Source organism: Strigops habroptila, chromosome 9 (genome assembly GCF_004027225.2).
Source record: "Strigops habroptila isolate Jane chromosome 9, bStrHab1.2.pri, whole genome shotgun sequence".
In the NCBI taxonomy this organism is placed as follows: Eukaryota; Metazoa; Chordata; class Aves; order Psittaciformes; family Psittacidae; genus Strigops; species Strigops habroptila.
The window spans coordinates 1,293,205-1,316,696 of record NC_044285.2 but is presented as its reverse complement, the minus strand read 5'-3'; the positions used below and the strand labels follow the sequence as shown (position 1 = coordinate 1,316,696).

At 46.7% G+C, this 23,492-nt stretch overlaps 1 protein-coding gene and 2 long non-coding RNA genes across 8 annotated transcripts in view; 1 reads left to right on the top strand and 2 right to left on the bottom strand.

The window, feature by feature from the left end:
• The window catches only part of ANP32A (acidic nuclear phosphoprotein 32 family member A), a 22,457-nt gene extending 8,193 nt beyond the window's left edge, over positions 1-14,264 (bottom strand). For 2 of the 3 annotated variants that reach the window (XR_003993050.1, XM_030496820.1), the window contains exon 1: positions 11,814-12,146. Coding sequence is in view for 2 of the 3 variants with exons in the window: in XM_030496820.1 (XP_030352680.1) it covers positions 11,814-12,131 (318 nt within the window). In the remaining variant the exon portion in view is untranslated. Of the gene's footprint in view, positions 1-11,813; positions 12,147-13,650 lie in introns of those variants that run through there. The other variant, XM_030496821.1, reaches the window with a different exon arrangement.
• Positions 5,829-9,485, bottom strand: LOC115612527. The gene is made up of 2 exons (XR_003993059.1): positions 7,177-9,485; positions 5,829-6,471 (listed from the first exon to the last, which is right to left on the bottom strand). It is a non-coding gene; the product is annotated as an uncharacterized LOC115612527 (long non-coding RNA).
• On the top strand, positions 14,003-23,492 carry LOC115612522. 4 transcript variants are annotated; one of them, XR_003993053.1, is made up of 3 exons: positions 14,003-14,212; positions 15,065-15,189; positions 15,458-23,492. It is a non-coding gene; the product is annotated as an uncharacterized LOC115612522 (long non-coding RNA). The 4 variants fall into 4 exon arrangements; XR_003993052.1 differs by having other exon boundaries at positions 14,004-14,212; positions 15,060-15,189; XR_003993054.1 differs by lacking the exon at positions 14,003-14,212 and adding an exon at positions 14,386-14,409.

Sequence of the window (23,492 nt, the reverse complement as noted above, 5' to 3'; positions counted from 1 at the left end):
GAGAGCACAAGTGATTCATTGAGAGTAGGAGGATCGGCGTTAGACAGGAAATACATTTTCCAAGACTCCACGATTTTCCTAGAAGAATTATGATAGGGAATGACTACACAAAAGTCTTCCAGAAGAATTTTCAGCTGGTTAGACGAAATCAAAAATCAAGTCAAATGCTCCTGATCCCACTTACATCTATTCCAGTGAGGGAGAGAAAAAAAAGCCCAAAACAAACTATAATGAAACCTCTTTGCTTTGAAATGTAGACAGCAGGAAAGCCATTCTCAAGGCAAACACACAGATCTTCTGACTGTAACAGTATTTAAGTATCAGGATCCTCCAGTGAGATCAGTGTGGGGACAAACAGTTTTCTCAGTCATCTGCTTCACATACACACACACAGAGCTCCCGCCAAGAAAATAAGTGAAATAAAAGAAGCTCCACCCCAAACTGAGACCATCCAGCAGCTGCATTCCCCACTATCTGCGTCCCTCCTCCCCAGCACAGGAGGCCCCTGCCTGCCCCATTATCTCCCCTGCCCAGCGAGGTGGCTCATCCGAGCACACACCTATAGACGTGGAGCGAGGAGGGCAAAGGAGTTTGTGCTGCAGGAGAGGTTCTCTGCAGAAAGGGCCTGATCTCCATATGGGAAGCTACTGTTCATGCAGAGCACAGGGTCTTTTTTTGCCTCATCCTCTCCGCAAAGGAAGTTTGCAAGAGCACACGTAGGAAGATGAAGCAAGGCGGGAGGGAGTTCAGGGAGGGACAACGCTCGCAGCTGCAGCAGCCAGCACAGTGTGGAGTCAGCGCTGGCCCCGAGCTATGCAGCAGACCAAAGGCGCGGAGTGAAGCAGCACCTAACCCTCGCACTGGGAGTAACTGCATCTGCTCGTACCCCAGGAGGCTGGGCATCCATCCCTTCATCCTTCCCAAGGATGGAGGAGAGGCAAAGGGGGAACTGGACAATGCTCCCTCAGGGGTAGAGATTTGAGGGGGAGCTGGAAAGAGCAACGGATGCAGAAGAAAAACCCTTTAACTTGCTTCCACTTTTAGTTTGCTCTTTTTTAGGCCTTTACAGAAAACTTTGATACAGAACTGCCATGTTCTCTTCACTGTGCCCAGCACCCAGATACATCAAAACGACTCCATGGGGAAACTATCATGGAATAAATCTGGCCAGGTGTGCAAGTGGTGGAATTGAAGAGCCTGTTTAGGAAGGAGCAGAGCACAAGCTCGCATTGCTCCACAAGTTCAGCCACAGCAATGTAATTTCAGCGCTGATGTGGCCAGAGATGTATTAACACAGTGAATTGCTTCTGAATGAATGTGACTCCACAAAGTAAAACTAAAATCAAAATTAAGATGAGTTAACTTCTAGATTTAAGAATCCCACAGAAAATACATGTGCAAAAGGAGGATGAACTGAGTTTATGGGACTTCTCCCCACTTCAGTGCCACATGCACGCTCACTGCTGCATCAAACCCAATTCTCCTGCATACAGTACAAGCAGTACAAACTACCATCAGCTTGTACAGTTCTAAGTATTAAAATGACCCACAGCCTTTCAGCCTGCAAGTCCTGTGCATCCCACTCTCCTCCCCTTCCACTCTGACCTGCCATCTCCTCCTTAAGAGCTTGTTGGTTTGCAGCTATTTGGAGAGGCAGTGTTGTTGCCCCCCTTATTAACAGGGCACCTTTCCATCAGGCTGGCTGCTGCACAGAGGTCTCTTCTCCAACCTTAGCCCCCTTGTGAGGATGCTGGGCCTCATCCAGGCATACTACAGCCCTGAACAGTTAGTGAGCACATAACTGTGTCAGTATACAGAGAGGAAGGAGTGGAAAGGTGACCCTAGTAAAGCTTACATTCCATCTAAACCAGCTCACTACCACAGAGGGATGACAGGACTAAAATCCTATTCCTTGTTTGTTTTTCAGAAGTCTTTGTAATCTTAAGGAAAATTCCAGCTCCTGAATCACTCTCCAAACATCTACTGAGCTTCCCTGAAAACACACAGTAAGACTACAGTTTGCACATCTCTTTCCTCATCTTCTGTCACCAAAACACAGAATAAACCTTTGCCTGATGCAAGCAGCCTGGGCAAGCACTGTTCCTGAATCTTGTTGTATACCTGAAGGAGACGAAAAGGCCTCAGCTGGTCTGAACCAATTCAGTTGTATCACACTACAGCCTCTAATAGTACCAACACAGAGATGAGTAGCTGGAATTAGGGAGGACAATCGGAACACATCTGGGAAGAGAGGCTAAGGGAATAAGTGTCCTCTGCTAATGTGCTTAGCTGCATCCAAGACAAGAAGATACAACTTGCACAAGTTGTGTATCATTACCCTTACCACTGCCTACACCACAACGCATAAGCAAATCAAAGCACTAATTGGAGCAAGTACTAATGTAAGTGCTAGTACAGACAAACCACATAACCCGTACTTATCTTCCCCAAAAACTGCTGTTTAGTGAGGAACAGTGGAGGAGCAACACACCACAGGCAACGCACCACTGCAAATAACACCTTAATACTCACCTAAACAGCCATGAAGGCACCTGCAGGCGAACATGTAGCAGGAAACCTACCATGCAGGTGGCCAGGTTGGTTCCTGTAGCACATACCCGTGTCTTTGATAGCGCTTGTGATAAGGCACCATCGGGTGCTGGTGTAGGGACTGTTCCGCTTCAACTGCCGAGCGTTCCCCGCCCCGGCTGCCCTCTGCCTGGTCTCTGTGCTCCTGGGGTGGCCCAGGGCTCTGCTGCTCCTGTCCCCTCCTCGGCTCGGTGGGTGCCACCTGCCAGAGCAGGTGCTTCCTGGTTGCCTCCTGCTCCTGCTCGAGCGTTGCTCTGTGGTTTGCTGGTATCAGTCCTGCTTTCAGCAGCCACACGTAAGCAAGGAGACTGCTGCTTCTCCAACAAGCTCTTCAGACCATGTGCCTTGGACCTGTTCTCCTGTGGTCATCCCCGGTTCTATTTCTGATGATGCCAGACTCTTTCAGCAGATGACATCACATCTCTGCTAGCACACACTGCACTGTTACTGTGGATTACAGCATCCCCTGTATCTCCTCACGACCTCCACATCATCACACTCTACATTACTGCCTCCTTGATAACCAGGGACTCTTATCCGCTTCCTAGTACGGTTACTGCACTACGCTGCGTTCCCAAATGCATATATGATATCCTTAATATAGCCATGGGTCTACTGAGAGACTCCAACCTATTCCTAGGGTAAGGACAGGCAACAATGGGAAAGCAACCACTGGATTTCCTAGGATTCATCACTGGTGACATCTGGGTCTCACTCGCCGTGCACAGTACCTGGCAGACCTGCCCCTGCCTCCCCAAAAGGGACCATTCTCTGGAGTTATCAACACAAGCACAATCAATACAACATAATTATGCACAAACAACTATTAAGCCATGCATTTTACCACCTTAACCTTAAATCTGCATTTCCAACCTAACAGGTAAAAAGGCGAAGTCTCTCCTTCAGAAAGTTTCCAACCCACGGGCAGGGAGATCCATGACCTTGGCACTAAGTTCCCAAATCCCAGTCTGTAACTGAAGGCTTAACAAGGTGACAGAAGGACACGGTTGTGAATATGATTTTAAAAGATAAGAGGCAAATTTACAAGTACAAATACCATTCTGCAGGCTTTAAAAGCAGGAACAGCAAAGACTGCAACATCTCATTTTCAGCACAATGGACCAGATGCTTTTGAAGTGCACGTTGCATATGGTACCCCAAGGACAGGAATATCCCGCTACGTGGCATTCTTACTGAAAAAAGCAGGTAAAGATGAGGGTGTTAACTCTGCCTTGCACAGCTCCCAACCAAATGATCCAGGGGAGCACTGGTAGGAGTCCTTCAGACCTCCTAATCCAGTGGAAATCTCACTTAGAGGAGGGCAGAGCTGTGGAAAGGAGGGAAGGAAGAGCAAGGGAAGCCTGTTGTGGAAAGTGGAAGCGAAGCCCAAATGACTTCTGAAAGCAGAGACAGTTTTATTCTCTCCCACATGCAAACCACTTCTTCAAGATATTTGGGTTTCTGTCATTGGGGGTTTTGTGGTCTCAAAAGCCTGCACAGTCCATGCAAAGCCTTGCACTGCTCCACAGGAAAGAATGACCATTGCTGCCTACTGCAACCAGACTGCCAAGAGTTGCACCTCCTAGTTCTGGTACTGTATTCTAGATCTGTACTCATGCAGATCTGAGGATCCCTGAGCAGAATTGGATCTCCTCAGGTTTCTATTCCACTCAAGCCAAGTTTAAGAGAAGCTAGCCCTCCAGTCACAATGTTCTTATTTGCTGGGGAAGGCATGGGTTTGACAAAGCTCAAGACAACAGCCCAAGTCTTGGAGGAGCCCATCACTCACGCTTAGCTCCGCAGTGATCGTAAGGATATGATGATCTCCACGCTCATGCTACAAGCTTCCCCTAAAGTTTCTACTGGAGGAGATACATGTTGCATAAATTTCCGTTTCAAACACTATCTGGACTGTGACTAGGCCAACAAACACTTGACAAACCCTACTTAACACCTTGGGCTAACAAAACTGCTCTGAAAGCTGAAAGACAGTGATGCAATTTCTGCTCTAAGACAACCACCAGAACGTAACCAACTTGAAGAACTGAATTTTTATGTATTTTTTAGTAAAGATAGCACCACATGCCATTTCCCACCTGCATTCAAGACTGATCTCCAGCCATGTTAGAGCCTCCTGTGATACAAACACCGGGCAGAGGTTCAGCTCCTGGTGGAAAACAGCGCAGAACAACCTCTTGCCCAAATCAAAGCAGCTACCGGGCTGCTGTACATCAACTAAGACCCATCTCAGGAGCTGTTCAGGCTTCTACCCCTGGCATGCTACCCACAGGCAGGCAGGGAGGCAGGTGCCGTGGCACCCACTGCACTGGCTCCATGCCATGGGGGATTCCTCTTCCATGGGGCAATCCGCAGCTGCTCCTCCTGGGCAGCTCAGTGGAGATGCTCCAGGATGAGGATCTGCCCACAGAGAGAAATAAATTTAGCATGGAAGGGAAAATTCCAGTAGAGTTGACATCCTCTTCCTCCCCTGAGATGCACAAGTGAAAAGCAAACCAGAATAAAGGCACCAACTGCAAGTCACAGGTTACGGCAGGGAAGTTTCTTTTTCCTTACCAAACCAACATGTGATTTGGGATTTTGATACATCCTTTCAAGGCTTTATGATGAGTATCTGAGATTTAACCTGAAGCACACGTCTTAAACTAGATAGGTAAGGACCATTAACCTAGCACAGGCTCTGGTCATCACTGTGTTGTGCAAAGGATCTGCCAATCTTGGGCAGGGAGAAATGCTGAGCAAAAAATGGCCACGTAACACAAACCACTTCCCTGGAGGTACAGGCAAGATACGGAGCAGCCAGAGCACTTGAGAACTGCATTAGCAGAGGCAGTGACTGACAGCTGGGGAGGACTGGATGGGATTAGCAAGTCTACCTTGTAATTGTGAGCACTGCTCCATTACCACCATCATGGATACCATGTCCAAGCGTTACTGAATGCCAGACGCCTGTCAGGACTTCAAAGCAGTTCAGGCTCCAGTTTATGGGAATTCCCCCCAGGCTGAAGTTTACAGGATTTTCCCCACACTGGAACAAAGGTGTCCCTTCCACCAGCACTCTGCAACTGGCCTCTCCAGTACTGAGCAATTCACAAGTGCTGAACACAACAGCTTCCAGCACAGCCTGGTTCAACAGCGACCCGCTCCACTTCCAGCTGTTTTGCCTATTTACACCCATTTGACCGAGCTGGAACTCCCAAATCTTGCAACAAGGTCATGTGAAACTACTACTGGACCTCAAAATTCATCTGGGGTTTCTCAAAATGATGCAACCCCATCAAACTTTCATATTAGAATTCCTCTTCTGCAACTGTTTCTCAGAAACTCCCCCCAATACCTCTGAACACTTCAGCAGAGGATTTTAAAGCCCAAAATTAAACTTCCAGCATTGCGCTGATACAGTTTTGGTGCCTCTCTTATTTTTCACTACAAACACCACTATGCACAGATCCTGTTAATGCTGTCTCTGAACTATAACGCCACGGTTCTCATACAGGTTTCCTCTGTGTTTATAACCCAGCAAGAGCTTTGTATTTAATTTAGTTGATCCATCAATCACATGATAAAGGAACTCAGATTTACTCCAGGGTGCAATAAAGAACTTGCATGAAAACATTTGCTTAGGGACTGCGATGCAGTGACAACAGGGGCATCTCTGCAGACATCTGTCACAGTTTGGGCTCAAGCAGCTTGTTAAATCACTGTACCCAAGTTCAAAGTGATGCAGTAAAGTACCAGTTTAAAGCCACCTTTTAAAGTCCCCTCAGGCTGGGCTCGCTCTGTGTTCACCCCCACAGAGATGAGCACAGTTGGTGTCCTCTTTCTGCTGGCCACAATACATGTATGGTGGGCTCTGCATCACCCCTACCCTGGCAAAGGGAAAGAAGCAGGAGAGGAGAGATGAGAAATTAGTTGTTTCGTTTGTTTGACTGTTGTTGTCTGCTATTTATTTATTTATTTATGTCAAAGCTCCTCTGTGTTCAGAGACAGCTTAAGGGCTGCTTGCACAGCTCAGAAAAAGTCTGGCTCAATATCAATACATTTATTTTTTACTCCCCTCTTAATATTTTACATAGCAGAGCTATAAACCCCGAGAGCATTACATATGGCTCCGACTCATTTTACGTGCCTTTGCTCTGTCTTATGAGAAACTAAAGGTCCAAGTGAAACACATGAGTGGCAGAAGGGTGAAGAGGCTTGGCAGTTCTGGCTATGTCTTTTATCTAATTACGAGGCATCTTCAGCACTAAAAAACTTCCAGAAAGACAAAGGCAGATTATTCTTCCTCAAAAAAACACCCCCCCAACCAAGAAACCCCGTGAGTCACATAAATATACTTTCACACATTTACAAGGGTCAGTATAGCCATATGCATAAGCAACACAGTAATTAATGAATTGAGAACACGCTCCAGTGACAGGGAAAGCTGTTTCATTCAAAAGCATGTAGCTACTTTTCAGGTTTGTTTCTACTGTTAGCAGCAGAACTCTGTAAAAGCTCCAAATATTTCTGTTTTAAATATTTGATTAAATGGCTTGATCTTTGCATTAAGTGGCTTTTAATATTCACATTAATGTTACTTGCTTCTCTTTCCTACAGTTGGTATCACCTCGCTCTGCTCCTGGCTGGGGAGAGTGACTTTGCCCAGGTCACTGCAGTTCCACATCTCGCTCTCTCTGTATTTGAGAAACAGAGTGTCTGATACCACATCCCAAGTGCTCTTCATTCACTGGCAGCTATTATTAAATAAACCAGAAGCAAAACATAAGATCCCACTGCACCTTTAATTCAGAAACTCTTCAGTTAGAAGCATTTAGCTGAGCCGCTGTTTGTTCGGTTGCACGTACTCCGAATTGCCCTCAGCAACAAAGAGACACACATAAAAAAGGAACACTGCATTTAAATGAAGACTAATTTTAAGAGCTGCATATTTAATACAGAAAGCAGTCTCTGAAGATGTCAGCTGCTGGAGGAATGCATTGGCAAGTCGTATTTGCAAAAGATAAGCTTTTCCTAGGGGCTTTTATGGCTTTGAAGGGAAAGTGTTCACCAGACCAAGCGGATGGACAAACGAGTGCTCACAGAGAGCACAACTTCTACACAGTGGTGTAAAGGAAAACCACTGTGGCTTTTTTTTTCCCTTGCTGGAAGTATTTCAAAGGTCATGCTTACATACACAAGGGCTTCAGGACTGATTTTAGCAATGTAGTAAAAAACTACAGACTATGTATTTACGAGCAGTTTTGTCTGAAGGATAGCACGAGCAAGAGAGGAGACAGGAACAAATTGTATGCAGAACAAGTCCAGCAGTGTCACATAAATAGCCGAGAAGTGTCCATCACTCCAAAGCACAACAAAACCATCACTGCTCTCTATTCCCTCTTGAGACTTGCACCTCGCTGCACACACAGAGGGTTTGGTTCATGGAGCTGAGCTGTTTGTCAATCAGGACTGCTGAAAAGCTGTCACGCGCTCCGCAAATGGCAAGCCCGGCTCGGTGGGTGGTGAGGAGAGGACCTCCCTTCCTCCTTTCCTTTTCCTCCCTTCCTGGCACCCCAGGCAAATCCTGCTCCCTCCCAGGCACAGCACAGGGATCCCAGCAGTGCCTGGGATCCTGGTGTGTCAACCAGAACCACCCTCAAAACCTTCCCTGACTTCTAATTCATTCAGAGAACATTCAAGATGTAGCACCCACGCCCCTTTCATAGGTCCAGTTCTTAATTCTCAGGCTTCTCCAACTGCACCTGTACCTTTACAGTAGGAGGATGGGGGAGTAATCCACAGAATGAATGAAATGGGAAGAATGAGCCAACATCAGCCTCATGGGATGTAAATATTTAAGAGAACAGCCACTGATGCTCATGCCATCGTTCAATGTTCATTTAAAGATGCGCTGCTGACGTATCTAAAAAGCTCTTTTAAATACAGCAAAAGATAAAATATTTTAAAAGTCCTAAATCCCTGCACATAATTAATGGTACCTTGAAACACTCAGGAGTTTTGGGTGTACCTTTAGAGCAGAACAGTGGAAAGATATATTCTATTTATTGATACAGAACACTCAAATCCTGCTGCAAGGGTGGATTATAACGGCTAGGCTTAACCCTAGAAGGTTTGTACTAAGCAGCTTTCTTTTTTCCCCTTGTTTCAACAATTTGTTTCGCTTGGTGGGCAGGACAAGAACCCTTCTTTCTTGAGGAGATGTGTTTCTTGACGGACTACATCACAATTACATCAGGCAAACCCTACTATTTATCTTCATGCACTTTTATCAAGCCAGATTTGGACACATACCTGAATCATACAGCAGATTTTGTAACCGTGACTGTACTTTACATAGTGCTGCTTAAAGGGGAATTCTCAAGAATTGAGGGTTAAATAAATAAAAATCTACTAGTGCTACTTTTGAGCAGCATCACAGAGAAACAGGAAAATGAGGCAATGAGGTTTAGATCCACTGGTTTTCAATTCTACGTTCACAGCTCCTTCAATACGCTTAAAACTTAGTCCATGTTAAGAGAAGAGAATTTGCCTCGTCAGCCCAGCAGTCAGCTCTGAAGCTAGTCTGAACCTCAGTGAGGACAGCTCACACATCACCAGCCTGATATTGCAGGCTGCAGTCCCTCCAAAACTAACATCCATCCATCCATCCATCCATCCATGAGGCTACTCATTACAGACACTTGCATCTGGAAACTCGGTGCCCTGACAAGCAGCTGTTACCCAAACTTAGGAAGTTTTCAAAGGGGACAGCGACTTCTTGGGCCATGTCTGCCCTGCTGGCAGCTCGATCAGCAGTTAAGTGATGCAAGCCTGCAAAACCCCACGAGAATCTGCACACGCCGCAGAGGCTGGACATGCTGATCTCATGCCACCCCAGACACAACCTATCCCGCTTTGTTCAAATCTCTTCCCATTTTGAGGTTGTTCAGCCTGAGGAAAGTAATGAAGTCTCTATCTGCACCAACAGACAAGACCAAAGTGGTTCTTAAAGGCAGGTTTTATAAGTGATATGTGTCACTTTAAACTCTTTACAGTTCTTGCAAGTATCACAAGGAACGTGCTTAAGGAAAAGAGCCCTTTTTATGTATATTCTTCACCTGAAAGAACACTTTGTATAGATGTTCACATTGTGTTTCCCCTCAGTGTTAAAATCAACAGAAGACCAGAGAGAAATCCGACTGACAAGTAAGATTTAAAGTGCAACACAGTCAGAACTGTAAGAAACACTCAATGTTACCATGAGTATTTTATCACTGCCACAGTTTTGAGCTGATGAAGTACTAAACCCTCAGTCTAAATGAACCAGTGAGTTGCTGTAAGCCACCGAAAACCAGTTTGGGGCACGACGTCGAAAGTCCATCTCTGTATCCCAGGGCTAAGAGCCTTAGTCCTGAACCTGTTTCACAGTCTTTGCATTTTACTAATGAGTTTATGATGGGGATGAACAAGAATGGTCACAAACACACCCAGGTGAGCCCCCCCTCTGCAAGGTCAGAGGTTCCATCACTACAGGCTGATGGTTCTGGAGGAAACCCATGGGAAATAACTGTATCTGGCCCATTTCTAGCAGGCAGTTAATTATAATAGAAAACCACACTGATAAGATAAGCAAAGTTACAAAGGCTGCAGCAAGTGGACTACTGTGAGTATTAAATGTGATGGGATAAAAGGTTGAAATATCTGGGCACAAAGTAGATGCACAAACTCAACTCTGGCTGTACAACACAGAGAAAACCAGATTTCAAGCACCAAAACCCCAAAGCTCTCACAAACACTGAACTCGTATAAAAACGGAGGAAGAATTTAAATATACAACCCACTGTACTCCACTTCAGGCCATTTATGTTATGTTTTATTAGTCAACATGTAACCTTACAGGATGACTTAACAGCTCAAAGCAGCTAGCTCAGCTGCACAGCAGACAGCATTCGACACAAGAACTGTATGAGGCAGATCAAGCTCTAAAACACCAATACAGGCTCAGAGAGAACCACATCTTATCCACATCCTTCTAACTTTGAGTTACAAAAAGTCATGATCCTGTACGCTCTGATAACAGGCTATATAAGATGTACCACAAAACCAGAGCACATATTGGGCAGAAACCCCAAAACAAGTATATTCATGGTTATCCTCACTGAGATTTATTTAAATTGAACTTAAAAGTTTGAAAACAATGATCCCACCTCTCTATCAAAGCAAAGACTAAGGAAAACAGTTCACATAAACATCTTCTTCATACCCAAAGACTTACTAAAATCCATAAACAAATGATATGGGCATTAGAATCGCTTCTCGCCCCAGTTCCAAGTCTTTTAGCTAAAGCACTAGGTGGGTTCAGCTGGATTTCATTTTAAGAGGTATTCTACAGAAACACGACTTCAAACCGTGCACTTAATTCTCCACGACACAAAAGCACATGTGCACATCTGTAATTAATGGCTTTACAAAGCGGGCTCTAAACAGAACTATTCCCAAATGGCACCTTTATCCCCCTTCATACGAAACCAGAAAGATTTGGTTAACGGCGGAGATCTCCTCAGGAGGAATGATACACACGACTCACTGACAGAGTTAAAGGCTAGCAAGCAAAAAGAAGTGGTGATAGGTTAAATAAGCCTTATTTTACAACGAACTGCTGTGGGTTCCTGAGTTACACAGGGACAGAACCCACACAGATCACAGCGCTCGCAACTTTCTATGGCCTAACACAGAGCAGAACAAAACCCAAGCTTGGAAGAGGGGGGGTAAATAAGTCTAGTTTATACCTAGCACACTTTGGATCAAGTCTTTAAGCCGTAGCTCTGTGTTTAAAACGCTAAATAAGCCTCCAGCAGTAGGAGCGATGGAAAATCGACTAGAACTAAGGGGGAAAAAGGGAAAAAAAAAAATAATTAAAAATAATGATAGTTAAAAAAGAGGAGCTCCACAAGCAGAGACCTCCCTTCCCACAGGGCCCTGCCCAGGAAGAAGGCGTGCTCCGCGCTCCCTGCCCGGGGGCACCTCACGCCGCCGGCCCCGCTCCCGCCGCCGGGGCCCGGTCCTCACAGCAAGGGCGCGGGGGGGGGGGGGGTGTCGGCCTTTACTTCCCCCCCCTCCCATTCCCACAACGGCCCCCGCGGAATTAAATCCAAATAATAATTAAAAATAATAATTAAAAATAACAATAAGGGGGGAGGCGGGGAGGCGCCTTTTTTTTTTACCCTCCTGGCTCGTCCCGCCGCGGCCGTCACAAGCCTCCTCCCGCCCCGCGCTCGGCGACAAAATGGCAGCCCCGGCGGCTGGCAGTCATGTCGGAGAGGGCGCCCGCCCGTCCGCAGCGCCGAAGGGGAGGCCCCCTCCGCCCATGTCGCACCTCCACACACCAGCGGGCAGCCACACCGGGCGGGAGGCGGGCGGGCCGGGGCTCCCCTCACGGCTCCCGGGCCCGCGCCCGGCCGTTCCCTCGCTGCGGCTGAGGAGGAGGAGGAGGAGGAGGAAGAGGGAGGCGAAGCGCGCGGGGGGGGGGAGGCAACAAACATGGCGCCGCGTCCTACTTGCGGTGTGGCGCTGGCAGCGCGGGGCCAGCGGCGGCTCGGCGGGGCGGCCTCGGTGTCCCCCCCCCGCGCCCCAACAACGGGCCGCGCAGGGCCGCGCCTCGCCTCGCCTCACCGCCCGCCGGGGACGGCGGCGTGTGCCGCGGCGGTGGCGGGAGCCCTCCTCCCAACCCCCCCGTCCTCCTCCTCCTCGCCCAGGAGTTTTTAAACTTTAAAGAGCAGGTTACATCGACCTGCCCGCCTTTGTCCCTCGGACACCGCGCTCGGCCACCGACAAGCCGCGGGGCCGCGTCCCGCCGCCTTGCCTCCGCCCTGCCCCCAGAGAGGTACGTTCCCCCCTTCTTCCCCTTCCCGTTCCCCTTCCGCGGCGGGGCCCGGGGCGCACCTCGCCCTCCACGGCCATTATGCAAGGGCCTGGCGGCGGCGGCCCCGCTGCCCTGGCGACCCGGGTTCGAGCCCCGCTAGGCGGGTTGGGGGGCCGCGCCTGCTCTGCTCTCTTCCCCCCCTCCGCCACCAGCTCCATCGCGGTGGGTTTTAATTATCATTATTAATACTGTGTTGATTATTAATTTTTTTTGTCCTGACAAAGTTTTTCTCTCTCTCTCGTTTATTCCGCCAGACGCGGAACAACAACCTGAAGTCCGGCCCCAGGGGAAAAGGGGGGGGAAAAGGAGGAAAAGGGAAGGCGGAGGGGGGGGAAGAGAAAAACACGCACACGCACACATCCAGCCTTTTTGTGCGTGTGTGGGGATGGAGGAGGTGGAGAGTGCGTGTATTTTTTGCAATAATTTATTATTATTATTATAATTCAACGCTCGCGCTACCGGCGGCGATACCCGATCGCTGCCCCCCTCCCCCTTAAAAAAAAAAACCAACCTAACCCCGCTGAGCATTGGTTTAAAAATTCTTTTTCTTTTATCTTCTCAGCATCTGGAGAGAGGGAAAAAAAGAGAGAGAGAGAGAGAGAAAGGGCGCGTTCATGAGGACTACAAAGTTACAAATATGGCTCCCCAGTCTCTCCTGCCTGATCACTGCAAAGAAACGAAGACGCACTTTAAACTAAACCGTTTCCAACTCGCTCGCAGCCCCCGCCGGCCTCTCCCTGCCCAGCACCCAGCACAAATATTTGCCAACTAAACACGCCGAGAGAGAGAGGAGCGACCAACTTATTTTTATTTAAACGCCCGGCAGACCTTCCCCCCCCTCTGCTCAGGCATCGCGCTCGGTTTAAGGGAAGGGGGGGTCAGGAGCAGCCGCTGCTCCCTAACATCCCTCCTTTAGACCTTAACGCGCCTGGGGCACCCCGAATTGGGGTGAGCCCCCCATCCCCTCCGCGCACAGGTAAGCACCTCAAGGGCAGCAGCGGCTTCCCCTCGAGGGGTTGGGATGCACACCCCTTACTAAAAAAAAAAAAATATATATATATATACAAAAATAATAAAAATAACGCGGGATGGGTTTTTATTATCATTATTATTATTATTATTATTTTTGCGTTGCTTACATCTGAGGGCGTCCTGTTCCGCAGCTCTAAGTGGATCCTTTTCTTCATGTCCATGTCCGCGGCTGGCGGTCCCCGGCTCCGCTCGCAGTGACACCGATGCAGACCCCCCCGACGCCGCGGTGAGGGACTTTGAGGGCTCACCCAGCTCCGCTCGGAATCCCGAGCCCCAGCACCGCGGCGAACACTAACCTGATAACTGCGGAGGCGGGCGCTCCCGGGGGCTCCGCGCTGATTGACACCGGCTCCAGCCAATCGCGGCGCCGCAGCGCGAAGCCGGAGCCAATAGGGGCGGGCGAGGGGAGGTGGAAGCCAATAGGGGAGCGGTGAAAGCGGCCAGGGGGACAGCCCGGCTGGGAGCGGAGGATCATTCCGTGCTGGTGGCTGATGGGGAAGGAGCGGCGGCGGCGGCTCCTCCGCGGTGGGGATGGGGCGCGCTCTGCCGCCGCTCCCCCTCCGCGCCCGGCCGGATCCTGGGGGAGGCGCCGAGGCGCGGGGCGGGGAGCGGCGCTTAGAGCCGGAGGCAGCCCGGGCACAGGGGCGCGCAGCCAGGAGGGAGGGAAAGGTGCGGAGCGGGGCGGCGGAGCGCGGAGCAATGGCGCGGGGGCCGCCGGCGGCGCGGCGCGGCGGGGCGGGGCGGCGGGCGGGAGGTGGGGCGCCGAGCTCCTTAGCGGCCGTGAGGGGAGGCGAGGCCGGGCCGGGCCGCGCTGCTCCACCGGGCCCTCAGCGGCGTCCCCGCGGCCGGACCCGGTGGGATACCGCGTAAGGGGGTCGGTGGTGCGGGTGCGCTCGGTCAGCGCGGGGGATTGTTGCTTGGGCCCCTCGCCTTCGGGTTAGCGGGGTGCTGAGGGCCGTGGGCAGCGAGAGGGGGGACAGGGAGGCGCTGCTCTGCAGAGAATCCCGGGTCGGTGCGTTCCCTGCCTGCAAAGCTGCTTTGGAGGTGTTGGTAGGCGCTCCGAGGGTGCCTGCAGGAGCCCCGCAGGCTCTCGGGTGCTGCCGTTGCTGTTAAGCACGTCTAGTGTTGGGTGAAGCGGTGGGACAGGGCCTGTGGTGCCAATAGCAGAGTCATTTTCCGGTGCCTTTTGCCAGGCAGACTTGTGAAGTGAGGTGCCAGGTATGTCCTGGCGGGGCTTGCTCTCTGTGCCAGGTATTGGAGCCTTCTGGCAGGGCGAAACCCCACGCTTGTTATCTCTACGTACTTGTAACTGGTTTCATCGGGTGTAACAGGCAAAATGTGCTTCATTCGCTTAGTGAGATTCCTGCTTGTCTGTTTGTACGCAATCACCAGAGTTTTGGTGGACTTGCTACCCTTGTTTTTGCCTCAGGTGGCTGTAAAAATCCCTCAGAGCTGTTTGCTGATATCCACAAAGATGAGAATTGCTGGAAAACTGTCTTGTCAAAATGTTTTGCAGCGCAGGATGGAGATGCTTCTTTTACCTGTCCTGAGAGCAGATAAACGGTAATGAAAGTGATTGACAGCTAAGCAAAGCTCTATTGAGAGTGTGAGAGCTGGGAGAAAGATCAAGCTGGATCCAGCTTAAGGTAAAAGGTGGAGCTTATAGCACAGAAACACGAGTATTTTGCAACAGTTTAATGTTTTTGTGATGGTTTTGGGCCTCATGATTTACCTGTTAGAGCCATTGGGTTTGGTTTTGACTGTGGTGTGAACAGGTAACTATTGTTCTGTGGCACTGGTTTCAACATAATAGAGTTTACTGCAGTACTGTTAGAATACAAGCTTTACAAAGTGTTTGGGACTTTGGGTCAGGGTGAATTTTACTTTAGCTCTGTTTTAAATTCTCCTTTACAGGTGTGAACAAAGGTGGCCCCTGGGCTGAGGCTTCCCAAAGGAAGGTTTGGGCTGGAGTTTGTGTTAATGGCACAGGTGAAGACCTTTGGAAAAGAACTTTTATCGTGGAAACAAAGTGTCTATTAAGTAGCCAACGTAATAGTTAAAAAAGTTTCTGAGGATACAGAGATGCTTTTTCCTTTGTTTTCTCAGAAGAAAGAATGTGTTTTGTGTTCTAATGATATAAATTTGTATAAAATGCGTCCTCAAAAGGGTTGGGGGGAACTTACTCGAAGTTCAAACCCAACATTAAATGTTTTAACCTGTTGGTTTCCCCTCTGCCTCATTCACGTGCGTGTTGCTTGTGTCGCAAGGGTTTGGGAAGCCTCAAGAGATGCTTGGAGAACTGAACTGAATGGAAATGTTCCACAGGCCAAACACCTAACCTTCCTATCACAAATAAATGTTAAATGATGCTTTTGCAGCATAAAGCTTTTCTTAAACAGCAACCAAAAAAATCTGGTCACTGGACTGACACTTTTAGGATATGAAAGAAAGTAAGTCAGCTTTGAAACTGGATGTGATAAGATGTGATAATGCCATTTGAACTAAGGATCCCCTTTGTAATAGAGGAAGAAACTGTTACATGTTGATGAAGCACTCCTCAGTCTTAGTTGAGGAGTTTTTATGAAGTGTTTCTATGAATAAAGCTGTCAAACTGTTATAGATTTCATTGATTAGAAATGCCTCTGTGTATGGAATGCTGGCTTGTTAGAGCCCTGAGCAGAGCAAGTGCTCTGAGCCCTGCTTGCACTGGTGGGAAACTGCCCTGTAGGATCCCTGCTCAGTCCCCACTTGGAACATCAAAATATCCTCTGTTCTTATCTGCATGTTCTGCTTTTTAAAGCTGAAGTACAAAGAAGTTAATATTGTGAGTAATCATGGTAATCGCTACAGTTAATGTTTGATTTTCGTACGTGGTTCACATATTTATCTGATTTCTTCATTGCTCAAAGTGATCTGCTGTTAACTGTCTGAAAGGAAAGTTCTGAACACAGGTTTGAAGCTGATCCAGAATCCTGGGCCAAAATCTAAAGCGCTGGAACACTCGCTGTAGGAACCCTTCAGTGACAGCTGAGCCTGAGTTAGGTTTTCATGCGCTCCTCTGTGATCATCATCCAGGTATTTTCTGATCCAGCTTTAAAAACTACTTAATGTAACTGCAATTTGGCCAATGAGGTGATTTCATCTGCAGTTTATATTTTGTTATGGATGGTTTCTTAACATGAATACTGCAGCCTTACATTAACACAAGCTTCATACGAAGGGCTCCTTTGCATTAAGCATCTGCATCATGTGTGAAATCCTGTGTTCTGTGTCTGTATAATTGCTGGGCAGCTGAGCGTTTGCCAAAATGAACTGCTGATTGTTTTTGTTGGGACTTATAATACTCCTTTGTAGATCTTCTGGGGTCTTGTTTGTCCCTGCTGCATCTAGACAATGCCTTCCTTCATGTTTTGGGTAACGTCTTCTTCAGTCGCTTCTGTGTATGTAGATACAGTAACTGGAAAGAGAAAACCCTGTTCTTAAATCATCCCTCTTCCCAACCTTAGCTTCCCCACCTGCATCATAGCTGGAGGATGGTCACTGAGGGCAATGCAGAACGGTATTGATTGCTGCTATCCAGGAATTCTGGGGAAAAGGGACAAAAATGAACATTGGGAAATGATATACATTTTCTGACACCACCAGTTTATGCTTTGAGACCCTTAAAATCAATAGGGGGGTGCTACAGGCAGGATAAAAAGAGGAGGAAGAGTAGCTCCAGACGTTGGATGCATAAGCTCTGGAGCTTACAGCTGCTCGAAGAGGCTGGATGGTGATGCTGTGCCTTTTGCCTGTTGCTTAAATCTCTCAGCAGTGGTTAGCAAGGTGTAAACTGAGCGATCAAGTCGAAACCCAGAAGGGCTCTTGTCTGCTGTTGTTTGCTCTTTTCTTTTTCTAATCAGCCCTTTGATGAGGGAGTTGGGCAAGTTCCAAACAGTGTTTTCCTGTGCTTGCTTCTGGGACCACTGTGTAATTGCTCTGGAATATGAGCGATTCCCATTGGATTCTGCATTAATTGTTCACAAATATCCCACGTTTGTGTCACTACACTCTGTTTTCAGCCGCGTTTCAAGTAAGACATTGATACTCAGGTGGGAAACTCAGACAAGAAATGAAGAAAGGTTATTTAAACAATCTATAGACTGGGAAGCAGCTGGTTTAGGTTGGCAAATTAGGAGAGGAGGTGAATACTTCTGGTATGTCTCAAAACTGGCTTTTATTTCCCCAGAGTTGAGTGTAGGATGCTATTTCCCTTTTTATTTGCACGCTATCAGGCACACCAGTGGAGCATAGACATTCATAATTAATGAAACAAGGGAAGAAATGGTTTCATACAGATTTGCTGGTCTTCAGGAGCAGACTGGTCCGTACATACACCCATAAACCTTCCTTAACTTGTACACTGTTTTTTTTAACACAGCTTAAATAGTTCTCTGCGAGTCTCTTGCAGTAACTGTCCCTCCCTAGTTCTGTTTGTCAAATATGTTCTTTGATTTCCTACCAGAACTGGCTGTCACAGTTGGCATAATTTAGGAGAGGGTTTAGATGAGTTTTGGAGGGGATTTTGTTATGTTTTGTATTTTTCAGCCAGGAGACATGCTGTATATCATCTCTTTGTGAAAAGAATGCTTAAGAGTGTTCATTAAGTTTATTCTTCAGTGTTCTTTAGATACCCAGGCAATTCCTCATGTTAACTGGCAAGTTCCTGAAGCATTAATCGTTTTATTATGAAGGTAAGATGACATTGTTACAAATAAGTGCTTTTTTATGACTTTGGTATTTCATTTTACTGTATAGGATTTAACAAGGGAAATTGTTCCGTTCCAGTGGCTTCTCATATATATTACTTAGTTTGTAAGTGAATCTTCAGCCACTCTTACTGCTGTTGGTCTTCCTTTTACAAGCAGTCGTATCCATATCAACCTCAGAACTTCTGTAAAACCTCATGAATTAGACATTGCGAGCCAAAAATATTATGGATTAGCTTCATTGCTGCATAAACCTTTAGGGTAATTTGGGGGGAAAATCCTAACTTGAAGAAACAGCATAACTTCGAAGTCTGAGGAGGCCACGCAGCTTCCTGAGTAGCTTGCAGAGAATCAAAATACATTGACTTGTTGGACGTGAGACAAGAGGGAGGGTGGAAAAGCAGCATTATTACTGCTATTATTTTAGCCTGCAATAAGTCTGTGAGTGGGTCAGCACAGAAGGAGGAAAAGAACTTTAGAGATTCTTGTAAAGCTGCTGATGAAATTCCTTTAAAACAGCTGATAAACTCAGCTGCGCTATGGCAGAGTAAAACACGCAGTTTGAGGTAGGAAAGAAAAATTACCATTTTTAGTAGAAAGAGCTTCAGAAGGTTACGTACCAAAACTCGGAGCTAAAATGCGTGTTAATGATTTTGTAACTAAGGTATTAATGGTGATGTCAAAATGAAGTTTGAGAAGTTTGCAGGATTGATTTGGCTGTTCCTGAAGATGGTGAGAGGCATTTGGAGGACTCTAAAACGGAAAATGCAGATTCTTGTCAAATCTGTGTGTTGGGGTAAATAGAGAAGTGTTTTGGGTTTTTTTTTTAATAGCAGCTTGCCTGAGCAGCTTAAAGCACCAAGAACATGATGTCAGGTTTTTACAGGGCCTGCACACCAGCCCTCTGAATGTAGGTGAAAGTACAGCAGCCGTCCTGTGCTCTGGGGCTTCCAAGAATTGGGAGTGTTTGACCAGTTCTGCTCTTTACCAGGGGGAAAAAAGGGAGATAAGCTTGTAGTTTTTATACTTTACAGAATGACTAGGTTTTGATTTAGCACAAGTACTTCAGAAAGAGAGTCCCTTTCTTTCTGCACTCACCTGCTGTAGAAAGTGTGTATTGTAGGAAACTTGCTGCAGTGGATGTGGGAGCTTTCAAGTCTGATGGTTGAAGTAGTGAAGATAAGTGTGGACAGTTCTTGGGCAGGGGACTCCAAGAGGTATGTGATTCATGGGACATAGCTACTGGTGTAATGACCAGTGCAGCTGCTGGAGGAGCTTCTGCTAAGACTAAAAACATCCATTGTGTCCAATGCTCTGCTGGGTGTAGTGTAAGTGATAAAGGTGGGAGCAGCAGAAGGGTAATGCCTTGTTCCACTTGCCAGCTTCAGACCAGTGTGGATGGAGCTGTTTCTGCCTCACAGGGTTTCCTCAAGTGTTTAGGCTGGGCTGAAATCTTGGAATTGGAATTTGTAAGATTTTGAGTTGTGTTTTCTGTAACTAATCATGCGAGGACAGGGATTCAGAGGGACAGAATTGCTCTGGTGATGAGTAAAACCTGTTGAATTCAGACAAGGAAAAACCCCAACCCTTAAACATAAATACCTTTTATTTCTGCACTTCCATTATACAAGGTTTTATTTCAGTAATAAAGGAATTTATTTCAGCGTTGTAATAAATTGGGCTTTCCAACTTCCTTCTGTGGTATTACTTCCTATTTGCCATTCCTTAAGCTGTAGGTCAGACTTTTCATTTATTAATAGTTGTTTCCTGTTATGTTGAATGGAACATTTTCAGATTTCAATCAAAATGGAATTTGGAATGAGGAGATTTTGAAGAATTTGGGGGGACAAGGGGTAAGGAATGTTCTGCTAGACCCAGGCTTCCCTTTAATATGTATTTGTAGTTCAAATGAGAAAAAGAATTCTTTCCCTGGGAGGTGGGGAACTTCTGAAGTACTAACCCTAAAATGTTCTTTTCTCTCACTAATGTGCCATCAAACCTCACTTTTTTAGCACTCTTAAGTGCAGTTTCTATCTGCAGTTGTTACAGTCAGTTACCAAAGGTCATGCATCAGCCAAAGCAGGGTCTGGAATTCGGGAACTCTGCCTTTCATCAGCAGGGCAGCCTGGTTAACTGCCTAACCCCAACATCTGCATTAGCAGGTCATCAAATTTCACCTGTGCAGTAGGAATAATTACTCTGTCCTACTTAAGAGACTACTTGGCTTCCTTCCTGGCTCTTCTGGGTTATCAGCAACACATACATCCGCACATGCAACCTCCCTGATTTCATTCAGTCTTCCTTAATCCTCCTCAAGGAATCTCCAGGTTCGCTCTTCTCAACCTCCCATCTGCCTGTTGCTTCACTTCTGTCACTTCCAGCTGCTCTTTCTTAAGGCCCTGCCTCCTACAGCTTGTTTGGCATTCCAAAGCAGAGGCTTTGTGGATTTGGGAAAAGGGGGAAGAGGGAAGGGGAAGTTATACAAAGTTATCACAAGATTTCATGGAAATGTTCTGTAAACATCCCTGGCTGTTGCTTCTGTTGGCTGCTACTGTACAACTCCTACAGACCGAAATCGAGGCCAAATGCGAGTCCTGCAGCAGCCCTACTATAGGATTGAGCCTTACTATGGGATTCAACCCTATTACAGGCACGAAGTCGTCTTTATTCCTCCCAAGCACCTCCTGACTGCCAACAGAGCAATAGCGAGTAGTGGAGCTCTGTAGCTCCCATCTGGTGGGTGTATGTATGCAGTGGGGCTCAGCACTTCAAGAGTGACTTTTTGTGGCAGTTGTATTGCAGATTTTCTTTGTCATAGATGGCTTTTGGTTTATGGGATGAGAGTCACATTGCATTTCAGAAAATGCCATTAAAAATTAGGATTCTCTGTAAAACTTATTTGTGCCTGAAGGTTGTGGTTGGTTTTTTTTTTTAACAATGAAACCCCCACGCCTGAAAACTGTAGCTTAATGCTTTTTCTGTGCCCTCTTCAAACCTCTTTCCAATATGGAAAACAGGGTGAAAATGATTATTGCTTAAAAACCTAAACAATCTCCTTTTAAATCCAATGAAACAAAAGTAGTTCCAGCTCTAAAATGAAACCCACGTTTTCAGCTGGCGTAAAAGGAGATCAGCTTATCCCGGTGTGTTTTCCCTCAACAATTAGGTCTTCAGTCTCTAAAGTAGGTTAACAAATAAGAGTTTAATAATCCTTTAGTGTCTCTGCTTTTCTTTGTGTCTTGTTAATTGTTCTGCCTAACATAAAGGTTCGGTGCATTGTGCACCCATCACTTTTTTGCCCAGTTACATGAATAATTCTGCTGTCAATCTTGAAAGTTTGTCAGTCAAAGGGCAGTAGGAGCCGGAACTGCTGTTTCAGCCAGTGCTCTGAGAGAGGGTTTTGCCATTCTCATAATGGTTCAAAAGCTCACTGAACCAAAGCCAGCCACTCAAATAATCATTGAATCATTCACAACTAGGAATAATATCCATGAGATGTACAAACTGGGGGGGGGAAGACTTGCGTGTATTTTATAGATGGGTAGATTGAGCTGAGGTTGGGATGTGTATGTCATGTAGAAACGTAGATAGAGCAGTACTTGGACGTTGTGAGTTACCCTTCCCTATTTCCCTGAAAGGACCTGGTGCTCCTCACACATGCAGGCTAGTCCTCGAGCATAGCGTATCTTCTATTTCTTTATGCAAAATAGAAACATAAATGCAGCTACTTTTAGAGGTAGAAAAGGAAAAGTTAATGTAACAAATGAAAGACTTGTGCTATAATATGTGGCTACTTTCTTTATTGAGAAATGGGATGAAGGGGAAAGGAAATCTGTAGTGTAGAAGTTATCAAAACCAAATTAATTTTAAAGATAAAAGATGGGTGTTTTTGGAAAGTCACAGCTCAGGGTTCTTGCAACGATGTCTTTAAAGTGGAAGTGGTGTACTGGTACGCATGTGATGAGCTGGTGCTGAGCAGGAGGCTGAGCACGCACTGGTTGTGGTGGCCTTGCTCACAGAGTTAATGGGATTGTGCTGCTGATGTTGTGAGCGCTTTGGTTTTGGCTCGTAAGCCGCTTACAGTTCCACTTCTGCAGTGAGAATAAAGAACAATCCACAAGCTGGTCCAGAAGCTGCTGGTAGACATCAGCCATGAGATCTAGCCTGGCATTTAATTAAAATTGAATCAAGTAAATGTTGGGTTTTTTCTTCTGGAAGTAATTGAGTGTCATAATCCTCTTGTGGCCACATTGTGTTGGTTTAGCTTCTAGGTGGGTATGGAGCTTCTGGGCAGCAAAAGCTGGAGTTTCACAAGTGGTCCATGTGCTCCCTCCTGTAGAGCTGTAACTCGGGTGTGTTTCGTGTCTGCTAACACAATAGTGGCTACAGGGGCAGAGGAGGGCTTGGATGAGTTGAGTTTTCCTTCAGTAGCCTGGCGAGTGAAGGTCCTTAACTCCTTCCTTATGGGAAGAGGAGCCTAAAGCAAACAGAGGCCTCCCGACAGATCAACCTCAGCGTGCTGCTCCAGAGAAACATATTCTGTGTTTGTTATTTTCTGGGTAACAGCCAAATCATTTGTTGTCCCTCCCCACACACACTTCCATTTATAAAGGAAGTCTTCAGTGTTTTGTATGTCACAAAAACTGTTCAAAACCAGACTTGAGCAATTGAAATTCAATTTAGTTCAATCAGAGCGATTCAATTGACACAGCTGAGTTCTGTGATCTGAACAAAAGGGTTTGCTTTAATTGTGTAGGAATATATAAATGATGATGTGATTGTCTTGTTCCCAGCCCTCCAGATAGATGTAATGCATTTTAAAGTTTACTAGTGTACACCCCATTTTAATATTTGAGGTTTGTGTGGTGCTTCGGGTTTTCATCAAATTGCAGGTGAAAATAGTCCCCTGGAAAACAAGAAAGGGTTTGGGGGGGTTGTTCTAGGGGTGCTGCTGAGTCTGGTAGATGGCTCTGCTATCCATTCTGTCTTGAGACATACAGTCTTGTAGTACCCACCTGCAGGTGATAACTCATTTGTGGTTGTGATTCACAGTTCAGCTGTAGTGATGCTTGAGTCAAAACCTGAGCTTTATCTTGGAGCAGAAGTGGTTATGATGTCTGATTTCCTTGAATCTATTTACGCTGGTGAGTCTACAACACACAGTGGGGTGCAAAACCAATGTGAACATGTTTATTCCCTAA